The sequence below is a fragment of the Geotrypetes seraphini genome, chromosome 5 (assembly GCF_902459505.1).
Source record: "Geotrypetes seraphini chromosome 5, aGeoSer1.1, whole genome shotgun sequence".
Classification (NCBI taxonomy): domain Eukaryota; kingdom Metazoa; phylum Chordata; class Amphibia; order Gymnophiona; family Dermophiidae; genus Geotrypetes; species Geotrypetes seraphini.
In genome coordinates this window covers 175,050,097-175,073,740 of record NC_047088.1, presented here as the reverse complement: position 1 = coordinate 175,073,740, position 23,644 = coordinate 175,050,097, and the positions used below count along the sequence as shown (strand labels likewise).

The following is a 23,644-nucleotide window of genomic DNA, read 5'->3' as shown; positions in this document are numbered from 1 at the left end:
TAATTTTATTTATTTATTTATTTTTAGTGTTTGGTTTTTTAACTAAGAAAACAAAATTATTAAAGAAAGGAAAAACAACAGCCAAAGGCCAGTCATAGAAAAAAATGATACGGGTTGAAGGCAACGCAGACTGGTCGAAGTTAAGAAAAAAGTATTTTTTTGCTCCGCGGAAAATGAAGAACTGAGGAACCGCGAGCCAACATTGGGCGGGAAGGCACTCGTGCATGCGTGGTGCGGGCAGTCGCAAAAGTTCTTAAAACATAAAGTGACAGTTCACTTTCAACACTGTCCGTGGATGAGGTCACCCACATGTGAGAATATGCTGCCTGCTTGTCCTAGGAAAAAGGAAGTATCCCTAGTAGAAGGAGAAAAATGATTCTGGTGAAAATCCACCATGAGCATTTTTCAACAGAATCAATATCTCAAGGATAAGAGGTCACAGGACTGCTGTTAGAGACACAGGGGGCCTAAGGCAGAAACTAGGGAGGGGGGGGGTCCAAAACCTGCCTGTTTGCTATGCTTCCTTCAGTTTGAGCCAATCATGGGCCCAGGGAGCTGGCCAGTTTGCCACCCCCTAATACTGGCCATGAGGTATAATCTTATGCTGCTGCTTTAAGTAGGGCTTCTCAATCTAATTTTCAGGGAACCCCAGCCGGTCTGGTTTTCAAAATATCCGCAGTGAATACGTACGAGATGAATTTGCATGAACTGCCTCCACTGTATGCAAATATATCCTATGATTATTCATTGTGGATATCTTGAAAATTAGACTGGTTTGGGGTTCCCCAAGGATTAGGATTAACAACACTACAAAGCAGGGTACAATTAACCAAATTACCTATCTCAAAAAGTATTTAATACATATAACTAGACAGGTTTTTTATTTAAATATTCTATATTTTTATTAAACACAAATCTTAACACTATATTATACATTAAACATAAATGAATCCATATTGCACTAGTGTCAATATGGATTCATTTGTGTTTAATGTATAATATAGTGTTAAGATTTGTATTATTAAATAAAAATACAGTATATTTAAATTAAAAAAACCTGTCTAGTTACCAGGATTAGGATTGAGAAATTTTTCTTTAAAGGAATGCAAGACAATAAATATTTCCACTAAGTGGTGGGCACTGGACCAGATGTCCAGTGGAGATTTTAAGAGCCAACACAATGGCAGGATTAAAAAGTACCGAGAGAAAAAAGACCACACCTTGACCAGTATTAATCATCATTCCAAATAAGACACAAAAAACAGACACTTCTGCAATAATAGCTGTACCTGGTTTTATTTGTAAAAATAGCCATCTGAATGCATTTCAATACTACTTTACAATTAAGTTTTTCATTACATTAATACAGCATCCAGTAGTTACAAAAACAGAATGCAGACCTGTGCTTCAGAAGACTAAGTTTGAGCTCCGAGTCATTTGCTATAGTAAAAGTCTTTTATTTTTTTACTCCTTTTTACAAGCAGGACATCCACTTTTTAAGTCATTAGAAACTTCAGTTTACATAAAACATTACAGACAACATCTCACTGAAACTATCAAACAATATTTTATGCCATTTGTTACAAATATGTTACACAAAATATAACACTGGCACCTGATCGGCATTGTCGTGCGTTATCAAGATATATTGCACATGCTGAAGCATAAGATATGCAGACACACCTATCAAACATAAGTTATTGGCTTTTAATATAGCTCACTGGAATTACATTTTCTACATTGTCAGATTGTCACGACAACTTTTATAACGCCTCCCCTATAAACACTGACCCGTGACTTACAGTTGTGTGGAAAACAAAAGTGTTTTCGGCACTGCACAAACTGACTAGAGAAGTCCTACCTAAATCTAGCATATACATTTTTTCATTTGAATGCAGGTGAAACTTAAAATAAAGGGAACCCCCCCCATAAAGAAGACATTGTTTATTTTTTTACACTCTCAAACAAAACATTTGAAATGAAATCCACTGGTATTCTATTGCTTTAAGAACACTTGAAGGAAGGGAACTAAAACATGATTATAAATTTCACAGAATGTTTCCAGAACAGACAAGTATAAAAAGGCACTCAAACCTTCATCTTACAGGACAAAAAAAAAATATCACAAACTCCCAAACCGACAGATATGTAACCAACTTTCTCAAAAGTAAAAGTAACTAATTAGCAATCCATTCAACATCTTTGTTCCAGCTGAATAACAACATAAGAAACCTGGCAGCTATTTACTGCACTTCGTACCAAATATACTGTGGTGCTCTATTAAGAGTGAATAGCAGAGATCCCCTGAGCTAGCTTACTGTTGCGTAACAGCTCTAAGGAGCTGGTTCAATTCTTTTCAGTCAGTGCATAATGTCCACATAGGACTTTGGGTGCTGGTGGCATTTTGTCGAGAATGAATCTCCCTGTGCCATTGATCAGAGCCAACCGAAAAGGTTTAAATCTGCCCTGAAGAGTTTAAATAATCTGGAAATAGTCACCGCTCCTGTAAGAGAGGAGAGACGGAGGGAGGACTGACAAGGGAATGTAATGCTTGCAATATGCAAACTAAAAAAATGAGTGTACAAGTGTGAAATCATGGACAACAACTAAAAAGCATAACTGGACACTGTGAAGCTTATATCATAACAGGCAAAGTTTCTTGGATTGATAATTTCCTCCACAGTGCTACTAACACACTGGTGTCTATAATGTTGGAATGGTCCCAATAATGTTAAACCAACCTGATCTCCTGCTCCTAGCCCATGGGCCTCCTGAAATACAAAGGCTAACAACTTTTTAACCAATATTTTAGCCTCCTGTATAAAATCTTATTCAATAAGGCTTTAGGGTAAACGTATTGCCTTCAAATCTCTAAAAATTCTGCTCCTATTGTAATGAATGTTATAAGTAGCCACAGTTTTCCTCTTCAAGGTCTGTCACCTGTGAGATCTGTAGGTACATTTTAGTTCCACATTATTCTCTTTAAACCCTACTGCTACAATATGTAAAGCAATTTCCTAAATATGCGCCCTAGAACTGATCCACACAACAAACAAAATAACAGCACCCAGTAGATCCTTCAAGCCCTGCAAAAAAGGTCTGGTTCTTCCCATCGCCAAGCTGTGCAAATTAATCTGATTCTTACATCTCATGTATGCAAATATCTCTCTGAATTTGTACTACTTATCCTATTCTTAGCTCTTAAATTCTTCTGTGCTGTTGTGGAACCTTAAAAACTATCTCATTCTTTACAACAAAAAACTCTTGCTACTTGTTCCTGGCGAATTGATGGAACATCAGTGGTTCCCTGGTCTCACAAATCATCGTACTTTGCCTGAATACTAATATGTTATGTTTTTAAATGTTTCCATACACACTGTAAAATTCATTTTGAAAAGACCAAGAGCTTATGAAAGACAATATCCTAAAAATTCACATTTCTTTCTACTTTATATATTGCCAAAAATGTCCTATAAAAAAGAGGAGAGCAGACCACAGTTATTATTCCTGGGCATTGGTTTCACTTCAAATAAATATAAACACATTTACATAAAAGGTATAATCAACATTTTCTCTAATCTGAAAAAAATAAATTGTGATCAACACATCAGTTACAAATGTCAAGCTTTCCTGTTTGAATCAATATCCTAAGAAATGAAAAAAGACATTTTGTTTAAGTTTGCTGTATAAAAAAATCTTTCATTTCAGTCATTTTTTTTCATTCGCAAAGCATTAAAAAATCCACCTGTTTTCCATTTTGAAACTGGAACATTTTGGTCCTTGTGATAGCTGGTTTGATCATAGTCTACAGTATACATAGGTACAAAAACCTCTCAGTCTTCTTTAAGTAATTCCATTGCAGGCGTGGAACGGGGTCCATTGGACCTAGAAACTTTGGCAGAAGGAGCAGATATAGTATGTTCACAATGCTGAATGTACAACAGTTACTAAGCAAGGTCATCTGAGTATACTATGCTACCTCAATGTCTTTCCCATCTTCTATTGCACTGGTTCATCTTTCTGGGGTTTATCTGGGGTTCTTGCAAAGAAAGCCTAGACATCGCTGGGTACAGTTTATGGAGGGAATAGATTCACTTATGCTGCAAGCTACAGCACCGCGGTTTTATGTATGGTGGAGGTATTTAAACACTTGCGGGCTGTTCTGCACCCAGATGGGAATAATGGGCTTCAATTTCAAAAGAAACACTTCTGAAAAGTTGCCAAGAGATGCACTTTGGACAACAGGCATTGTGCCAAATATACAAATTGGTGCTGATTCAAAATGGGTTATAAATAAATGCACACTGCCAATCTCAGGCATGAATAACAATGATATGAATAAGGTACAGAATGTGCCAAAAAGGGAGAATATAAAATCTTCAAGCCAGGTAGAAATAAAAAATAAGATGAAAGTTATTTGAGAGAGACTTAAAACTAATTTACACGTGAACTCGTGCACTGTTGAGATATTTTGTTGTACGGAATGTAATCTTTCAAGTTGTTAACACTGATACATTTGTTTTCATTTTGGACCCAAATACATAAATTAATACCCTTTTATTTCCCATCTGGGTATGCAACAATGATATCAGTGCATGTGCAATGTATTTGGGTATGTTATCAATTTTCACAGAAGAAGATTTGAATATGGAAGATTTTTGAGCATGCTGGTGTCAATTTTAAAAAGTGCACTGTATAAACTTTTGAAAATTGGGTCAAGTAACACTAACAAAATCCTCAGGAAGAGTCTGATTAGCTAAGACTTTTCTCTAATTCTGTTATCTACAAACAAAACATAGCTGCAGTGAATCAGACCCTAAATGTTCTCTTTGTCTGGTATGTGTCACAATTTTTCAGGCTGTGCTCAGAAGCAATTAACCTGTTCTCACTGATGTCCTCCAACACACAAAATTACACTAGGCTTTCAACCTGCAAATGCTAACTGTGAAAGAAGCTGCCACGATTTAGGCATGCTGAAATGAATGAGAGTAGTTAAAACCCCCCAGTGATCAATTAAGTTGTCAAGTATCATCAAAATTCAGAAGCAATCGTCATCCTGAATGCTTTTCCTCTTCCAGCATTTTCTATCAGCTGTCGTGGGCTGGTGGTTAATGGCTCAGGTGAAGAGAAGTCCTTTATGACTCTTCTCCGCAGTGCAAATATACCATACAGTTTTGTGCCGATTAAAAATGTCTATATAAAATTTGCATCCATTTCTCAAACCCTAATTGTGTTTAAGCAATGAAGGCCTTTGGAGGGGAAAAAGGCCTTTCATTTTTGCAAGTGCTTAGGACTGTACACACAACAAATGACAGGTTCATTCCCCTTTAAATAAAGCAGTACAGAATAACTCTTGTGCTTGTGACCTATGGTTGTCAATAGAACTTACATACAGTAATCAGGAGGTCAGAGCTAGACGATGCCTGTTCTTTTTCCTATAGTCTTTGGAAGCTATGTTGGTCAGGCTTCTGAATAACCACTGTTGTATCTAAAGGTGCATTAATATACAGCTCTTACACAACAGTTCCTGGTTTTCTTGTGCAGCTAAAAAGAATGAACCCCACCTCCCGCCAGTTTCTTTTGCTGCTTAAGATAGGAGGTAGACTTTTATATGGCATTCAGCAGGTGCACGTTAAGGCCCAAATTAAACATGACAGATGAAAGCTGGAGGTTATTACACATACGGTCTAATACAAAGTAGAGCTGCTCCAAAGGGCCCTAGGCTGGCGTAGTCTTTCAGTGCCATACTGGATATTTTGGAACTGAAGGAAAAGCAACAATACTTGAGGCGCCAAAGACTCAAGCTGTTTGTTATTATCTCTTTTGTGACTAATATATGGTATTTAATAAAAAGCTTTTCAGTACAAAAGTCAAAAGGTTTCTGAATCAGAATCATTCTCGTTATACCCGTCCTCCAGTCCTACATTGCTATTCAGGGATTTACTGTATGAATTAAGGATGCCACCCATTTTGGAGTCATCGCAGAGGTATGTCCTGTTCAAAGTGTCTTTTTTAAAACAAACGAAGTTGAAAGATGTCATTGTGCTGGAAGGAGAAAAAGGCATCATGGTGGCCAAAATGAGAGCCAGGCAGTCAGCCACGTCTTTGTTAGGAGCGCAAGCCAGGGCTGGCGTATGACCTGGGCACAAACGCAGACAAGGCAACGGTTAGTATCACGGGAACTGAGAATGGGGTGTGAGCATTCCACATTACATCTCTACACGGCTCCAAGTGCAGGAGATGCATGCTGCTAGAATCATGCTGGCAAACAGACAGATACTTGTTTTTTTGATCAGGCATGCCAAGATGGGGACTGGGGTAGGGAGGGAGGGGGAAGGGAAGCTCTTATGAAATGTTTTCAGGTACTACAATCACAAACAGGCTCTATTTGGAAAAAGCAGCATACAATAGTCTTACAAAGTAAATAAAACATTTTTGCGACACAGCTTAGAACAAAGATAAAAAACGTTAACATAAGAGCAATCGAGTGCACAAGACATCATAAAACCTAAAGCAGACTTCAGCCTCATTGTGCACCAGTCAGTCTCATTCTGAGAACAATGACTCTCTTTAGTGTTTAGGAGAATTTGTAAGGGGCAAGAAGAGATTCAACAGTTATAAACAAAGTGCAAGACTACTACAATTCATCTGCAATTGACCTAAGACTAAAAGTGGGCAAGGCAGGAAGTTTGATAGCTTAACTGGTTTCCAGGAGCTGACACGGGTTGGGAGTAATTTCATAACAAGGTGCCTACTAAAAATTTCCAAAAATTGTTTCTCTTATTTGCCTATTGTATAAAAAGATACATAGGTGCCTATTTATTTATAAATTAGGCTTTCAAAACTATTCCCACTAGAACGCAAATTCTCTTGTGCAAATTTATGCCTGTTCTTAAGGTGTGAATATAGGCATATGTACCTTACCAAATATGTAAGAAAAGTAACAGTGGAACTACAAAATGAGACCTACTCTGTGTTCTCCAGACACTTGTAGGGATTAGGGCTGACTAAGCCATTTGAGCAAATATTCCTAAAGTGTTTAATACAGAGTGTTACATCAGTAAGTGGGAACTCGTGTGGAAGATTTTATACGAGTTCACCAAGGTTCAATACCGCCAAAAAGCACTGGCGTGCCTAGCAGACATCACCTACTCACATCATTTTAAAACACTCTGTAAACTAATCTAAAAATCTATCACCGCGGAGAACCAGCTTTTGATGTCTACTGCATCGGGAGATGCCTCTGAGGTTGCCCCTAATGAAGGTTATGAAACGGGGCTCTGTAGGGCAATCAGCTGGCACCCCGTATGAAAAAAACAGCGGTTTGCAGACTGAGTTAAGTTCCTGTATTTTAGCCATCTCATTGAGGGTTTAAAATTGACAAGGCTTAATAATTCAGGAGCTTTAGAATGAATGCCATTTAGAAGCGCTATTGAATTTTGTACTTTAATTCTCATTTTAGATTATTTAGACACCAGGGGTTTGGGTGACTGATAGTATTTGAAATTAAATATAGTTCAAAAAGAATAGAAAAAAAGTAGTCAAAAAGAATTTATGAATGATAGATTTTTAGATTAGTTTACAGAGTGTTTTAAAATGATGTGAGTGGGTGATGGCTGCTAGGAACGCCAGTGCTTTTTGGCGGTATTGAACCCTGGTGAACTCGTATAAAATCTTCCACACGAGTTCCCACTTACTGATGTAACATTCTGTATTAAATACTTTAGGAATATTTGCTCAAATGGCTTAGTCAGCCCTAATCCCTACAAGTGTCTGGAGAACACAGAGTAGGTCTCATTTTGTAGTTCTACATTATTTTGACCCCTCTTATCTGGAGTAAGGCTCTTACTAACAGAAAAGTACCAGTACCAGTAATACAGTATATTACTGGTAATATACTGTATATCTTATAAAAGTAATGAGTAAGGGTAAGTTACATTCCAAAAGTAATGTAAAACAGTCACTAGGACACAATGCTATGTTCCATTACTTGTCTAGGTAGGGGAGTGTGTGGCGCAGTGGTTAAAGCTACAACCGCAATACCCCGAGGCTGCAGGTTCAAACACATACTGCTCCCCATTGCTCCAGATACATTAGACAAATAGTGAGCCTGCCAGGACAGACAGGGAAAAATGCTTGAATACCTGAATAAATTTATCTAAACCATTTTAAGCTCCTCTGGGAGAATTGTATAGAAAATTGAATAAATAAATAATGTATTTATTGTAAAAGTAATATATTATGCCCAACTCTGCATATACGAGTCTACATTACAGCTTTGCCCAAGTCCATTCAGACTATACTCCAAGGAATGCTTTTGCACAGTGCACTTGGAAGTATGCATTGTCTTGGTGCACATACTTAAATGCATGTTTTCAACTGCATAATTGTATGTATAAAAGCCATTTTCTGCAGGTTTTGTTTTTTTATTTATTCAATTTTCTATACTGTTCTCCCAGGGAAGCTCAGAATGGTTTACATGCATTTATTCAGGTACTCAAGCAGTTTTCCCTCTCTGTCCCGGAGGGGCTCACAATCTATCTAACGTACCTGGGGCAATGGGGGGATTAAGTGACTTACCTAGGGTCATAAGGAACAGAGTGGTTTGAACCCACAAACTCAGGGTGCTGAGGCTGTAGTTTTAACCACTGCGGCACACTCTCCCATTATCACCTTTTCTGTTTAATACTTTTGTTGGTCTTTTCTATCCCAGTTTTATTTGTCTCCTAATTCCTTCTTCACTTTTCTCTCTTTTCTCATTTTCCTCTCTTCCTTTAGCTTTTCTTTTTATATGTTCCATTCTTGTTCATATGTTTCAGTCCATTCTTTGTGGTTCCCAGGCCTATTTCTACAATTTCTCTGCATCTTTCTCTGCTTTCCATTTTTTATCTATTATTTAAACTGCAAACCACCTAACTACAATTCTTGTGAAGGAGGATATAGAAAGTGCTAACAAACATAAATCTATGACTATATCTATCCTTCAAAAGACCCCCCTCTGCTCATTCCATTTCTGCTTTATCTTCCATCTCTCAACCCCTTTTTTTTTTTTTTCCTCTGCCTCCCTTCCATTTATCTCATCTCTTCCAATCCTTTCCATCACCTATCTTCTCTCTTTCCCCACTTTTTTTCTATCTCATCTCTCTTCTCCTCCCCTCTAGTCACCCATGATCCATCTTCGTTCACTTTTCCTGCTCTTCATACATCCGTGATTTATCTTCCTATTTCTCTCTCGGCCTTCAGATTCCTCTCCTACCTTTCCTGCTCCAGACCAATTCCAGCAGAATTCCCCTGGAATATCATTACTTTGGGATGTGGAAATGCTCTGATTCCTCACTGGTCTTGCATCTCCCTGTTTATAAAAGCTCTGAAAGGACAAATAGCCTAAGATGGGGCCATTATAGCATATAATTTTTTGAAAACCAAACACACAATAAAGAAGCTAACAAGCAAATTGCAGAGAAAGAGGGTAAATGTACAAATGCCTGCCTGCCCCCTCCCTCTTACACACATACACACACACTTTCCTCATCCTCTACCACCTCTTCCCTTCCCAGGCCAGTTTCTCTCCCTCCCACAGGGTTTCATTCTTGCTTGGTGGCAAATGCTTCGTATCGCCTATGGAGTGACTTCAGTAGGGATGCACCCCCTTAATATGCCAGCTTCACCACCATCATTGTCGCAGCCACTAAAAGCACAGCCTGATGGGGCAGGATACTGGACATCCCACATGCACATCCCAGATTGTTGAGCTCTTTACCCTATGACCTATCTCCTCATAAAGGAAGCAAGATCAGCATGTACCCATCTCATGAGTTGGTGCCGCTCTTGCCTGCAAACAGGAAGCCCTTGGGGCTTGCTTTATTGCCCCATTTGAGAAGTACTTCATTACATGCATCTTCTTTGCAAAGAGGTCACCCACTCACATGGCGGGACCCTTCCCTCCATTCTGCCTGATTCTTTGGTCTCTAGAGTATTCCTGGGGAGGGGGCATCAGTGGAACCTTTGCCTTAGGGGTGGGCCATAGGGATTCTGTCCCAGCTGTCAGCAATAATTCCCCCTATGCCAGAGGAGGGGTGCTTTGGGAATCAGGCATATTGCAGGGCTGAGAGACCTCCACAGTAAGCACCCCATGATGCCAAATGGAGTTTGGAAATATAGACAGATGGTGGCTCAGGGACTCAAGTACCACCTCACTATCCTCAGTGTCAAGGGATAATCCATATGGATAAGGTAAAGGCAGCTTGAGTGCCATTGGAAAAACTTCTGCTGGTCATAGGATGCAGAATACACGGGGTCATGGGAGTGTGGGCATGAGGCTTATTTGGGGACAGCTCCATGCTGGTCCAACAACTAGGCAGACTAAGTGGGACCCTAAAATAGCAACTTCTTGGAGGCAGCAAAGAACTGCTACAGCCAACACAAAACAATAGATCCTAACAGTCACATAAAATCAGTACATCCCTTTGTTTTCAGGAAGCATCAAATAGTCCATTTTATGTTTAAGTAGCTTGTAAGTTTATTATTTAAAAATATGACATCCTACTAGGTATTTTACTGAATTTCTCCAAGATGAATAGTGTTGATATGATCAGAATTGTTGAGCTTAGTTATTAAAATCTTGCTGGGATGGGAGGGGTTCAGCAGTATATAAGTTAACTGACAGGTGGTGCAGGATTGAAGATTTGCCTAGGGCACCTAATATCCTTGTACTGGCCCACAGAGGACCTAAATCTTACATCATATAAGGGAGGATGCACCTAAGTGAACATAGCACTCACAAGGGTGCTGGTGAGTGGCAACTAGTTCAAGTCCTGGAAAGGCTGTGGTACAGGAGGTTGCCTTTAGCTGAGACCTTGGACAAGGAATTGTAGAAGACCACATCTTTGAAAAAAGCTCATTCCCAGATGCTGGGTCAGGTGATGATGACAACACACTGTGGGGAGGGTGTACTTTTGTGGTTGAGAGGTTGGAGTGTGGTGGGACAGGAAAGGAGGGAGGTGGATGAGGGACAGGAACAGGACAAGGAAGAAAAGATCCCATTGGGTCTAGCTTTGCAAGGTGTGGGAAAAGGAGTAACACAGGTTGCAAGTCATCAGGTTTTGATGGCTCTGATATATCTTCCTCTATTTCCCCCTAGGGACCCATTGAGATCTGACAAGATAGAGCTGCCATTCCTCAGCATAGCTCTACATTACTTGGAAAGCAGACCATGCAGTAGCATTGTGCTTATGGCAGGTTAGGAAAAAACCTGGCAGCTGTAGACATGATTTTGCTGCTGAAGGGTTTGCAATAACTATGTCCTATTATAAACAGATGTAGTGGTAGGGTCATCAGGACAGGGGCATTAGGATCAGGCCAAATAATGAGAGTATTAGTTCATCAGTGTGACTTGTCTTTGCCAAGATGCAAACATATTAAAACAATGGTACTCTGCCAACACCCAAATCACCACAGCCCAAGTAGTGACTTTTCAACTGAACTGCTGGGCCCGTGGCTAGCAAATTATCAAATGTAGATGATGCTTGAATGTTGTATGAGGGCCTTAAAATATGGCTACAGGATCCCATACTGGGCCTGTCCCATTTCAGTGAAGGAGTTTGACTTAGTGGGCATTGCGGAGGAAGGGTATGGGTAGGCTTAAGACTGAACTAGGATTGGGCTGTATTTATAGATTGCTCAATGGTGGTGATTCCCAAGAAAAAACTAAGAAATTCCTGGCTAATTCATGATGCCTTATTTGACTAGGTGAATCAGTGAATGACTACTTGCTCTGAATAGTGCTCAATCAATTATGTCTCATGCAACCATCTAGTCAGCTTTGGAAGAGTTTTGGAAAAGGGTGCTTAGGACAAAGGAAGACATTAAGTCTACTTTTGGTTGGTTACAAAGAGTGCACCTTGGTATCTTTTATTTACCAAGTTTCAAGTTCCAGTACCATGTAGGCATGCTAATCTCATGTGGATGTACCTTCAGTACATTTGCTCACTGCGATAGCTCAAAGCTCAGTTAAAGCTAACACTGCCCATCACCTAGAAGACTTTTTACTTATGGGTCCAGTAGGAACAAGGGTGGACAAAGAAGCAGCCTAAGGACATAGAAGGTGTTTTTGGCATCTCCTGGGCAGAACAGAACAGAGGCTGTAGGCATAATGCTCATATGCCTGGGCATAGAGACTGACTCCATACCATGCCTATCGAGGACCATACCAAAAGTAGTTCAAGGCTTAGTGGGGACTATGGAGTCTGTAAAAGTGACACTGAAGCAGATGCAGTTGGTCTCTAGTAGGACATCTGAATACCACAGGTAGAGTGATTTCTATGGGCAGACTTTTTCTCAGAAAGATGGCAAGAGTGACCAGATATTGCTGTTATACGAATTATGGGAAATTACGCAGAACCTCCATATATTGGGATCATTCCATGTGGCAAACCATGTTTACTCCAATGATTCAAGGGGGCCCAGCTAAGAATCCACTGCCAGGGTGCTGGGTATTGCTGAATGGCAAGACAGCTGGAGGGAGTTCAGGAAGCTTAGCCTTTTAAGAATCGTTACCAATAATGCCAGAGCTCTCAAATTGAAGACAAAACTTGATAAACAGCAGTTTATTGTTAGCACAATATGGGGGGTGGTGGAAGTAATCAATAGGCTGTGCACCAAGAGGCAGCTGTGGAGCAGGCTTGTTCTAGGAACTTCTACAGCTTTGCTTGATACTCACCACGACAATAAGTGGTGCACAATATGTGGCTGGTGTGAATCATGGAATTGACGATTTATTTCTTGCTTCAAGTTGTCTTTTTGGGAACTCTCCCATCAAGTGGAAGACAAAGGGATGCCTGTACTCGAGGAATTTTGGTGGTCTGGGCTAATGCAAAGTAGAAACTACCAAGCTAATCTGACCAGGCAGCACAGTAGTAAACTTATGCATAGCAAAGCCTTCATTATCAAGCCAATCTGTCTTTAAACAAGGTCATTTTGATACTGCCACAGTCTGGTTATCATCGTTACTTTTGCACATTGATTATTATTATGTAGGCTGTAAGCTGGTTAGCTTAGTGCATTCTGAGGTGCACCATTAATGCATGTCTAATTCCCCAAATAAATACAGTATGAAAGGTAATGTGTGAAATTTTCTCAAAATATACCAAAATACAATATTTTTAAAGCTGAAATTTCTTGATGCTGACTGTTGGCACATTTTAAAATTTAGACTTATGGCCAAAAAATATCAAATTATAAAACAAGACAAGAGAGAAGTTTAAATTGGTAAAAACAGATGGAAAATGCTTATTGAACCATATGGGGTGTGCTGTGGGTTTTATGTAAATGCAAGGTAAGCAGGTTGTATAATCAGTCCTGGACTGTTCAACCTAAATGAGAAATGAGCTAATTTTATTTAATCACTCAGGCTGTAAAATGATTCTATCGCACACATTCTGCAGTTTCATAAACATTATTCAGATGGTGTGTTTCTTGTTAGAGAATGCTGGCGAAGCCACAGCTTACCATTTTCATCTACTGCAAGGACGCATGCCCCTTTGCCCAGCAACTCCTCCACAACCATCTTTAAGCCATTCCGTGCAGCAATATGGAGAGGTCTGCAAAACAAAAGGAGTGCATGCAAATGGGTTTTGGAGACACATCTGGGAAAAGTGGGATATGGCTTGGCTTGCTGTCTCAACTGCTCTAGAATAGTGGTTCTCAGGCCAGTCCTTGAGGAACACCCAGTGAGTCAGGTTGTCAGGATTTGCATACTGGAATCAGAACTGAGAATCCTAGGGATTATATCTGACAACAACTTATCCTGGGAGGCACAAATGCAAACATTAACCAAGAAAATATTCACAACACTGAGAAAACAGACAAATCCGGCATTGCTTCACCAAAGAAAACTTTTAGATCTTGGTTTAGTCACCTGTACTATCCCAACAAGATTACTGCAATGACCTTTATGTAGGATGCAAAGAAATTATATGGAAAAAATACAAACCATTCAAAATGTAGCAGCCAGACTTATTTTCTCAGCAACCAAATATAAAAAGTGACACCCCTGTACCTTGAACTACACTAGATCCCCTTCAAAGAAAAGTGTATTTTTAAACTATATACACGGATCTTTTTAATCTACCATGGCGAAACAGCAGATTACATGTTAAATTTAATCAAAATACCACCCAAAAACAAATATAACCTGATCAGCAATGATATAATAAGATTCCCAAATCCTAGAGAAATCAAATACAAAACTATTCACTCTACAACCTTCCCATAGCTGGCAGCAAAATGGTAGAATTCTTTACCAGCACAATTAAGGAACACCCCCTCCTAACACAACTTTCATAAAGGCCTAAAATCCTATCTATTTGGAAAATACCTTACCCCTCCCCCAAACAGGCTTCAACCACCAGAAATCAAACAAGGCTCAAATTCTCTCTCCTATCTCAATAGATGACCAAGTTCCCCACAAACTTGAGATATCCATACCAGAACTCGTAATATAAAGACTAGAACACCATATATAGCCAATCTTCAAACCATATGCCATAATCATACACCTACACAAACCAAGTTATCTGTGCTAAGAACTCTAATGAAGTAACATAATCCCTGGATATGACCAGGCTCTTCTAAGTTATAAATCACAATGAATCCCTTTTGGGGTGTACTATCAATCCATATACTAATGTAATGTAATTGCCTCCTCTGTATGCAAATCTATCTCATGGATATTCATTGTGGATATCCTGAAAACTCAACTGACTAGGTGTGTCCAGAAGGATGGATTGAGACCCACTATTCTAGAAGACTGCTAATTCTAGAAATATCTACCCTAAAGATATCTCATATCTAGTCTATTTGAGCATCTTTGTCAGTGTAAGAACCAGTCTATCTGTCCATCCATCCACAACTCATAGGTATGATTCAACCAACTAGGATATAAGACAGCAAGTAGCATAGCCACTGAGATTTGTTAGAGAATCCTGAGTGTGATTCAGATTGGACCATTCTAGGAATCAGATGAACCTAAAATATACAGTATCTCTTTGTTGAAAACTTATCACATTTCCATCCCTAGTGTTACCACAAGGTTCTGTGTCATTTTAGAGCTGTGCCGTTTTGGTCTATTTTAAATTCTGCAGACCTTTGATGTCCTCAGATCATTACTATCAGTAGTGAACATTAAGGGGGCAATTCTACAACTAGTCGTCTCAGGTAGCTGGTCAAATGCACGTAAGACAAATGCGTGCAATCTTGCGCAATCACACGCATGATACTCGCACACAACACAATAGCACGCAGGTCAATTGCGTGCAAGACAATAGCACGCAGGCCAATTGCGTACAACACAATCGTGCGCAACACAATAGCGTGCAGGTCAAATGCATGAAAGACAATATTCCGCACAGTCAAATGCGCGAAGTCAAATGTGCGCAACACAATTGCACGCATGACAACTCAGCGCAATTGTGCTCATAACAAAATGTGGGGTGATAGCGAGTAACGTAAATGCACATGCACATACCTCGCTGTTATGCGTGCGAATGACGAGCATGATGTTTGCATGAAGCAAATGTGTATGTGCAAACTGAAATGTCCGTTGGAACAAGCATTTTCTGTTGTCCTGAGTTACCCAAGTGCATTTTCAGTTACTAGTGTTAAATACGCGAGTTATGTGAGTGCATTTTCCGTTACTATGGTTACATATGCGCATTTTCTACATATTGATATAAAACATGCCCTTCTATCTTGGCATGACTTTGTCTGTTACAGGAATTGGTCTTGGTGAGTTGTATCTGTTGCAGATTGGCACTGGGGGCATAGGAATGAGGCACTGGGGGCGAAGGAGGCAGTGGGGGGCATAAGAATGAGCCATAGGACATAGGAGGACATCAAAGGCTGCACACTAGGAGCTTGGAAAACACAATGTAAAAAAAATGTTACATCGAAAACAATCTTTTTTTCCTGTGAGCATGCATATATCTGCGTGTGTCTGAGCGCATCTGTCTTGCGCACAATTGTCTTGCGTGTTGTAGATCTGCGTGCGTTTGTCCGAACATGTTTGTCTTGCGCGTTGTAAACCTGTGCACATTTGTCTGAGCGTGTTTGCCTTGTGTGCAATTTTCTTGCGTACTGTAGAGCTGCGCGCATTTCACCAAGCGCGTACAGTCAAACCTCGGTTTGCAAGTAACCCGGTTTGCGAGTGTTTTGCAAGACGAGCAAAACACTCAGCAAAGTTTTGACTCGCAAACTGAGTGTTGACTTAATTTGCGAGCACCTCCCCGATAACCGGCATCGCTCCCCCCCCTCGCTCCAACCGGCACCCCCCTCCCGTGCAAACCGGCCCCCCTGCCCGAACAACTTAAACTTACCCCCCCCCCCGCGTCTGGCACCGGCACACAGGCACAGATCGTGCGGTGCCTAGAAGATCTTCCGGCTTCTGCCTGCCTTGAGCATACATCTGCGCATGCTCAAGGACTTCTAATTCTCCCTCTCGCCAGATTCTTGGCGAGAAGGAGAATTAGAAGTCCTTGAGCATGCGCAGATGCATGCTCAAGGCAGGCAGAAGCCGGAAGATCTTCTAGGAACCGGCACGATCTGTGCCTGTGTGCCGGTGCCGGTGCCAGACGGGGAGGGGGTAAGTTTAAGTTGTTCGGGCGGGGGGGCCAGTTCGTGCACGGGGGGGGGGGGAGTGACGGTTGGAGCGTGGGGGCCTTTGCGAGCGGGGGGGAGCGATGCCGGTTATTGGGGGGGGGGAACGTATCAAAGCGAGTTTCCATTATTTTCTATGGGGAAACTCGCTTTGATAAACGAGCATTTTGGATTACGAGTATGCTCCTGGAACGGATTATGCTCGTAATCCAAGGTACCACTCTATTTGTCTTGCATGAATTAGACAGTGTGCCGTCGTCTCCATGTAGGCTAAGGGTGAGTACCTCTTCTGTACATACATTTGAGTCCTGGGTGTCCTTATAGAACTCTAACATAAACCTGGAATTAGAGCAACTACATTTAGGTGCCCACATGTATACCTGGTATAAACTGGGGTACCTAAATATAGCAGGCACACTGGCTACTTATAGTATTCTGTAGGTTGGCCGCTTAAACAGTTTGCCCGTTAGAATGCCCCTCCCCCCTTTTAAATACACGCTATGGCATTTGAGGATTTATTTGTAGAACACCAATTATGTTCCCATACTGGCATTTTCACAGGTTAAGTGTGCACTTAGGCACAAAAATGTCAGTATTCTGGACACGTAGGCATGCAATTGGTATGTCAGCGTATGCTCCATGTTGTAGAATTGCCCTTTAAATTCATGAATCAAAAGGAGGTAAACAAAAACAGAAGTCCATTACTACTCACGTCTGTAATGCATTATTTGTTGCATTAATAAGGCTTTGCTCCTGTATCTTGTCAAGTATCAACAAGGCACATTTTTCATGACCCTGAGAATGTGAAGCACAGAAACAAAAACAGTTTTGAGCTAAACCGATTCAAATGAAATGGCATCTCAACCAGTTCTTTAAAAATTTGAAAATATGGCAGCTGATTTTCAAAGGAAGTTACTTATTCACCCTCAGTCAGTAAAGCGACAATTTTATATAGCCACACATGCTGTAAGTGGTACCTTATGAATTTCTGACTGGCTTAAATGGATGTGCCAAGACAAGATTGGGTATACTTTGCTGGTAGACGTGTACGGGGAAGTATTTGGGTGGAGTGTGGGCAGAGTTCTTAAGTATGCATGTGGATTATAAAATGCACTATATCTATGCATGAACCTACTAATTATAGGTAGATATTTATACCTGCTTTAAGGCAGCTAGAAGTGTCTATGGCTGCAAGGTAGGTGCAATTTCTGCCACTTATGCTAGTATTTTATATAAGTAGGCACCTAGTTGTCTTTATATAAGTGCTTTGGATAAGGGCTGAAGCCTAGGCAAAAACTATTCAATCTCTCCAGCACAACTTCTATTACCTGTGCATGTTTAGCTTTTTAAAAAATTTCACTGTATGTTACATGGTCTGTATGTCTGCAAAGAATATTCAAATACTGTTCATGCCATGGAATATGTTACACTCATGTGAGATTTTTCTTGACATACTTTGTTACATTTGTGGTTTGCAGATATGTTTATTGACTCTGTCTTAGTGAGTATTATAATGTGCTTTCATCTCGCATGGTTTGTTGTTACCGTACCTATGTTTTCCTTGTTTTGTAAAATTTTCAATAAATAAACCTTGAATATTCAAATACATAGCCATGTGGGAGATGAAAGGAGGTAACAGTTTTCAGTTTGTATGCACTGCTAAAAAATTCACATCTTTCTTCATTTTGAAAACTGCATTAGATGCAAAGTACATACGGTTTTTATGCAGGTAGAATTTTACTTGAAAAGTTTGGAAAACACCATCTATGCTCATCCTTTCCCTTCCCTAAGTTAAAGATGAATGACACGGTGACAAAATTCATCACCGTTCCCGTTCCCGCGGATAACCGCGGGAAATAATCCCATGTCATTTTCTAGTGTCTATTTCAACCTCAGTCTTTCTACACCAGCATTCTTCAAAGCAAAGCTTGTGGGTCAGTGGTTGTGGCCATTCATACTCTGATTCTTCCCTCTCTCCTTAAAGAATGACATGAAGATGGTTTCCCGCGGTTATCCGCGGGGACGGGAACGGTGATGAATTTTGTCACCGTGTCATTCTCTAATGCCCCTCTCACCTACTGGGAACACCACCTTACAATATGGCTAAAAATCCATGTACTGTGGAAGATCTTGTGAACTTTAAGCATCAATTTTCAGATGAAGAAACATTGAAATCAACACATCAAGCAAACATATTTTAGATCTATATTTTTTAGATAGCTTTGTATTTATGTTCTACATCCTTATTTGTGGAGAATGTTCCATCTGTACCTTTGAACGAGGTTTGTGATAAATGGCATGATTCTTTGACAGAATGTTTAGATATTATTGCCCCTTTTAAGGAAGTTAGAGTGAAGCGGATACATACTGCTGCATGGTTTTCAGATGAGATTAAATTATTGAATCAATTGTGCCACAAAGAGCATTTTAGGGCAAGTATCCTGATACTTATACTTTATAAGATTATAGGAATTATTTGTAGTATTATAAAAAGCTAACATTTGAGGCTAAGAAAGAATTTTTAGATCAGAAAATTACATCTAAGGAATTATTTAAAGTGGTTTCTAGATTCACAAATCCTTCTGGTGGGTCTTCGTGCCCTTCAATTTCATGTGAGAGTTTTGCTGAACCTCTTTATTTTACAATTATTGATTCTTTTACAGATATGGTTCTATCTATTGAGTTATCAAGTTCATGTGAGCCATGGAGAGATTTTACTCCAGTATCATCCAAGCAAATTGAAATGATTATAAATGGATTTCATTTGTCTTTATGTCCATTGGACTCTTGCTCTCCAGTTATAGTGAAAGCCATGAAGGGGGGAAACATAGGGTGAGATAAGTAAGGAGAGATATTGGGGTGCTGCAGAGTGAATGCACTTATAAGTCAGTAAGAGCAGTTTGAACTGTATACAGAAAAGGATGGGGAGCCAATGAAGTGACTTGAGGAGAGGGGTAATGTGAGTATTGTGGCTCTAGCGGAATATGAGTTGAGTAGTAGAATTTTGAACAGATTGAAGGGAAGAGAGACAGTTGAGGGGAAGACCTGAGGGATGCAAACTGTAGTAGTCTAAACGAGAGGTGATGAGAGTGTGGATAAGGATTTTGGTAGTATGCTCAGAAAGGAGAGGTCAGATTTTGGTAATATTATAGAGGAAGAAACGACAGGCTATAGAGGTTTGTTGGATATGATTGGAGAAGGAGAGAGAGGAGACAAAGATGACCCCCAATGTTGCAAACTGACAAGACAGGGAGGAGGAGCATGTTGTTCACAGAAATAGAGCATGGGAGAGGGGGGTTTAGGCAGAAAGATAAGGAGCATGGTCTTAGCCATATTCAATTTTAGATGGTGGTGAGGCATCCAGGTGGCAATGTCGGACAGGCAGACTGAGATTGGGGCCTGTAGAGATATCTTGTGTTAGAGGTAGACCTGTGAGCCATCAGCATACAGGTGATATTGAAAGCCATGGGAGGAGATCAGTGCTCCGAGGGATTGGGTATATATGAAGAAAAGGAGAGGGCCCAAGACAGAGCCTTGAGGTATATCTATTGACAGTGAGATAGCAATGGAAGAGAATCCACCATTGCACACATTGAAAGTGCGATAGCAGAGATAGGAAGAAATCCAGAAGAGAACAGAACCCTGGAATCCCAGCGAGGACAGTGTATCAAGGACTAGGTGGTAATAAACAGAATCAAAGGCAGCAGATAGATCGAGAAGGATGAGGATGACGTAGAAGCCAAAGAATCTTGCCAGGAACAGGTCATTAGAGACTTTAGCAAGGGCAGTTTCCATGGAATGGAGTGAGAGAAAGCCCAACTGAAGTAGATCAAGAATAGTTTGAGATGAAAGGAAGTCCAGGCAATGGCGATGAACAGCACTTTCAAGTAGTTTGGATAAGAACTGGAGAAGGGAGATGGGTCAATAGTTGGAGGGGCATGTGGGGTTTTAGAAGAAATGTGTGACTACAGCATGTTTAAAGACATCAGGAACAGTTGCAGTGGAGAATGACAGGTTGAGGATGGGACAGATAGCGCTGAGTAGGTGGGTGGGAATCAGATCACAGAAGCAGGTAGTGGGTTTGGAGGAGGAGAGAAGATGTGCAGTTTCCTCCTCAGTGATTTCAGAAAAGGAGGAAAGGGTAGCAGAGGTTGAGGGGAGATTGGTAGAATGGACAGCTGGAAGGGGGGTGGGGGGAAGTGACCTGGTTGAGAACTCAAGATGAATCTTGTTGTAGAAGAATTCTGCCATCATTTGGGGGGATGTGAAGGGGGGATTAGAGGTGGGGCATTGAGTAGAGAATTGAGTGTGCCAAAGAGATGACAAGGGTTACAGCTAAGAGTTAGTTAATTGGGCGTAGTATTCTTGTTTGGCTAGTGAGAGGGCAGACTGGCAGGTTGTCAGCAAGAATCTGAAGTGTTTCAAGTCAGCAGCAGGATTTAAGTCAAAGATGTTCAGCAGATATGGAACAGGAGCGCAGAGAATGTAGGGGGTCCAGCCAGGGCTAGGGTTTGATGTGAAATAGAATGAGCAAGAGCATCTAAAGCAGAGGAGATGGTGTAGGAGGAGATGGCTTCATTGACAGACCTGTGTGACACAGTAGTTGAAGGAAGGGATGACACAGTGGTGGAGAGGGTGCTGGGGTTAATAGCCTGAAAGTTCCTAAATGTATAGGTAGTAATTGGATGGGTCTGGGGGAAGGGTGATGAGTTGTGAAGATTAACAGATGATGGTCAGACAGGGGAAGAGTTGAGATGCAGAATTTGGTGGTAGAACAGTTACAGAAGAACACAAGGTCAAGGCAGTGGTCGTTCTGGTGTGCAAGGGTGGTGAAGAACAGTTGGAGATTGTATGAACATGTCAGAGTGAGAAACCTGGGAAGTATAGTAGTTAGAGGGGTTATCAGCATGGATGTTGAAGTCACCAAGGATGAGGAAAGGAGATGAGGGTTTGAGAAAGAAGGAGTCAAAGTCAGTGAGGAAAGAAAATAGGGACTTATGAAGGGTTTGGTAAATGACGGCTACTCAGAGAGGTAGAGGAGCAAATAGACGGATGGAGTGGACTTTAAAGCAGGGAGAGCAGTGAGATTGAGGCAGATGGGGTTGATATCTACAAGATGGCGAGAGTAACAACCCAACACCACCTCCACGACTAACTGGGAGAGGTATGTGAGAAATGGTAGCCTCCATGACAAAGGGCGGCATGGTGAGTGGCAGGGTGGTAAGGGATTAAGTGGTTTATGATAGATTGAGAGTCAGTATTAGGAGGAGGAGTTAGTGCAAGGGAGTCATGGGGGAAGAAGTGGGCACTAGGAACCTCTTTAGTGGACAATGAGATTTATCCTGGATATGGGAGAGTTTCCTAGGCCCATATTGGTGATACAAATCAGATTTGTGAGGCTTCTGAGACAGTGATGGCTAGTCTTATAAGATGGAGGTGAAAGTAGATTGGTAACATAGACTTACCAGGAAGAGTTCACACATGAGAGGCATGGCTATGTGTAGGTAGGGTCTTTTTTTTTTAATATATATTGGCCACTTTTGATATAGTAAGTCATTAAATTTTGTTGAGACATTTGGACTCCACTGGCATCCATAGACTGTGTTAGAATGGTTTAAGTCGTTTTTGATTGACAGTTTGTTTTGAGTTCAGAGAGGGGTTGAAAAGTCTGACTGGAAACATCCTTACAGGGGTTCCACAAGGGTCAGCTCCATCATCTGTTCCTTTTAATGTTCTTCTCCTCAATTTTCCTGTTGATGAATCTGTACAAAAAGCTACTGATTTTCTGAAATTGTGTCTTCAGGTAATTAATATGTAGGCTATTAATTTGAGATTGAATATCATGAAGATCCAAGTATTAGGGATAGCAGGCAAAAATATAGATTGGCCAACTGAATTTGGGTTTGGGAGTGAGCGTATTCTTACTGTGTGAGGTGTCTGAAAAATTTGTTGTCATCTGTAAACTTTCATTCAGTAAATTGGGCAATGATTTTGGACTACTGTAATTCTTTGTACTTCCCAAGTATATGTTATAGGCTTTGCAGCATGTGCAGAATGAAGCGGCCCGATTGGTAACCAGTATCTCTAAAAGTGAGCATATTACACCAATTTTGCAAAAGTTGCACTGGCTACCAGTCGAGTCACGCATTAGCTTCAAGATTTTGGGCCGGATTCTTTAACTGGCGCCCAAATTGGTGGCTGCCTTAAAAGCGGCTGCCGATCACCTGTTAATCATTTTAGGGTGCCGGTTACAGAATCGTGGCTTTGGGGAGTCCCTGCCGCTCAGCTGATAGAGGAGGGAGGAATTCCCCTGCCACAATCGCTGAGTGGCCACGGCAGGGAACTCCCGAACCATCCCACACTGTTTCAGCTCTCCACCACTCTCTGTGTGAGGAAGAACTTCCTTACGTTTGTACGGAATCTATCCCCTTTCAACTTTAGAGAGTGGCCTCTCGTTCTCCCTACCTTGGAGAGGATGAACAATCTGTCTTTATCTACTAAGTCTATTCCCTTTAGTATTTTGAATGTTTCGATCATGTCCCCTCTCAATCTCCTCTGTTCGAGGGAGAAGAGGCCCAGTTTCTCTAATCTTTCGCTGTACGGTAGCTCCTCCAACCCCTTAACCATCTTAGTCGCTCTTCTCTGGACCTTTCGAGTAGTACCATGTCCTTCTTCATGTATGGCGACCAGTGCTGGATGCAGTACTCCAGGTGAGGGTGTACCATGGCCCAGTACAGCAGCATGATAACCTTCTCCGATCTGTTCGTGATCCCCTTCTATTTTTTTTTAATTCTTTATTTATAATTTCATCAAATTTTACAAGAAAATAACTTCTTGTTACAGAAATACAGTAGATAATATTAATATAAGTCCAAAAATATAAAAGTGGAATAATTTTACAGCCTTCCTTAGACCACTATTAATGGGGAAGTGCAGCCTAAATACTATGACAGAATAAATTCAACTAACGTAAAAATAATAAGTAAGGCTTAAC

At 40.7% G+C, this 23,644-nt stretch overlaps 1 protein-coding gene across 13 annotated transcripts in view; it reads right to left on the bottom strand.

The window, feature by feature from the left end:
• Positions 1-1,272: 1,272 nt before the first annotated feature.
• Positions 1,273-23,644, bottom strand: part of ANKRD44 (ankyrin repeat domain 44) — a 417,689-nt gene continuing 395,317 nt past the window's right edge. For 7 of the 13 annotated variants that reach the window (XM_033944467.1, XM_033944471.1, XM_033944473.1 and 4 more), the window contains 3 exons: positions 17,363-17,445; positions 13,507-13,598; positions 1,273-6,139 (listed from right to left, as the gene is read on the bottom strand). In XM_033944467.1, coding sequence (XP_033800358.1) covers positions 5,871-6,139; positions 13,507-13,598; positions 17,363-17,445 — 444 coding nt within the window. In that variant the 3' untranslated portion in view covers positions 1,273-5,870. Of the gene's footprint in view, positions 6,140-8,544; positions 9,368-13,506; positions 13,599-17,362; positions 17,446-23,644 lie in introns of those variants that run through there. The other 6 variants (XM_033944476.1, XM_033944478.1, XM_033944469.1 and 3 more) reach the window with 4 other exon arrangements.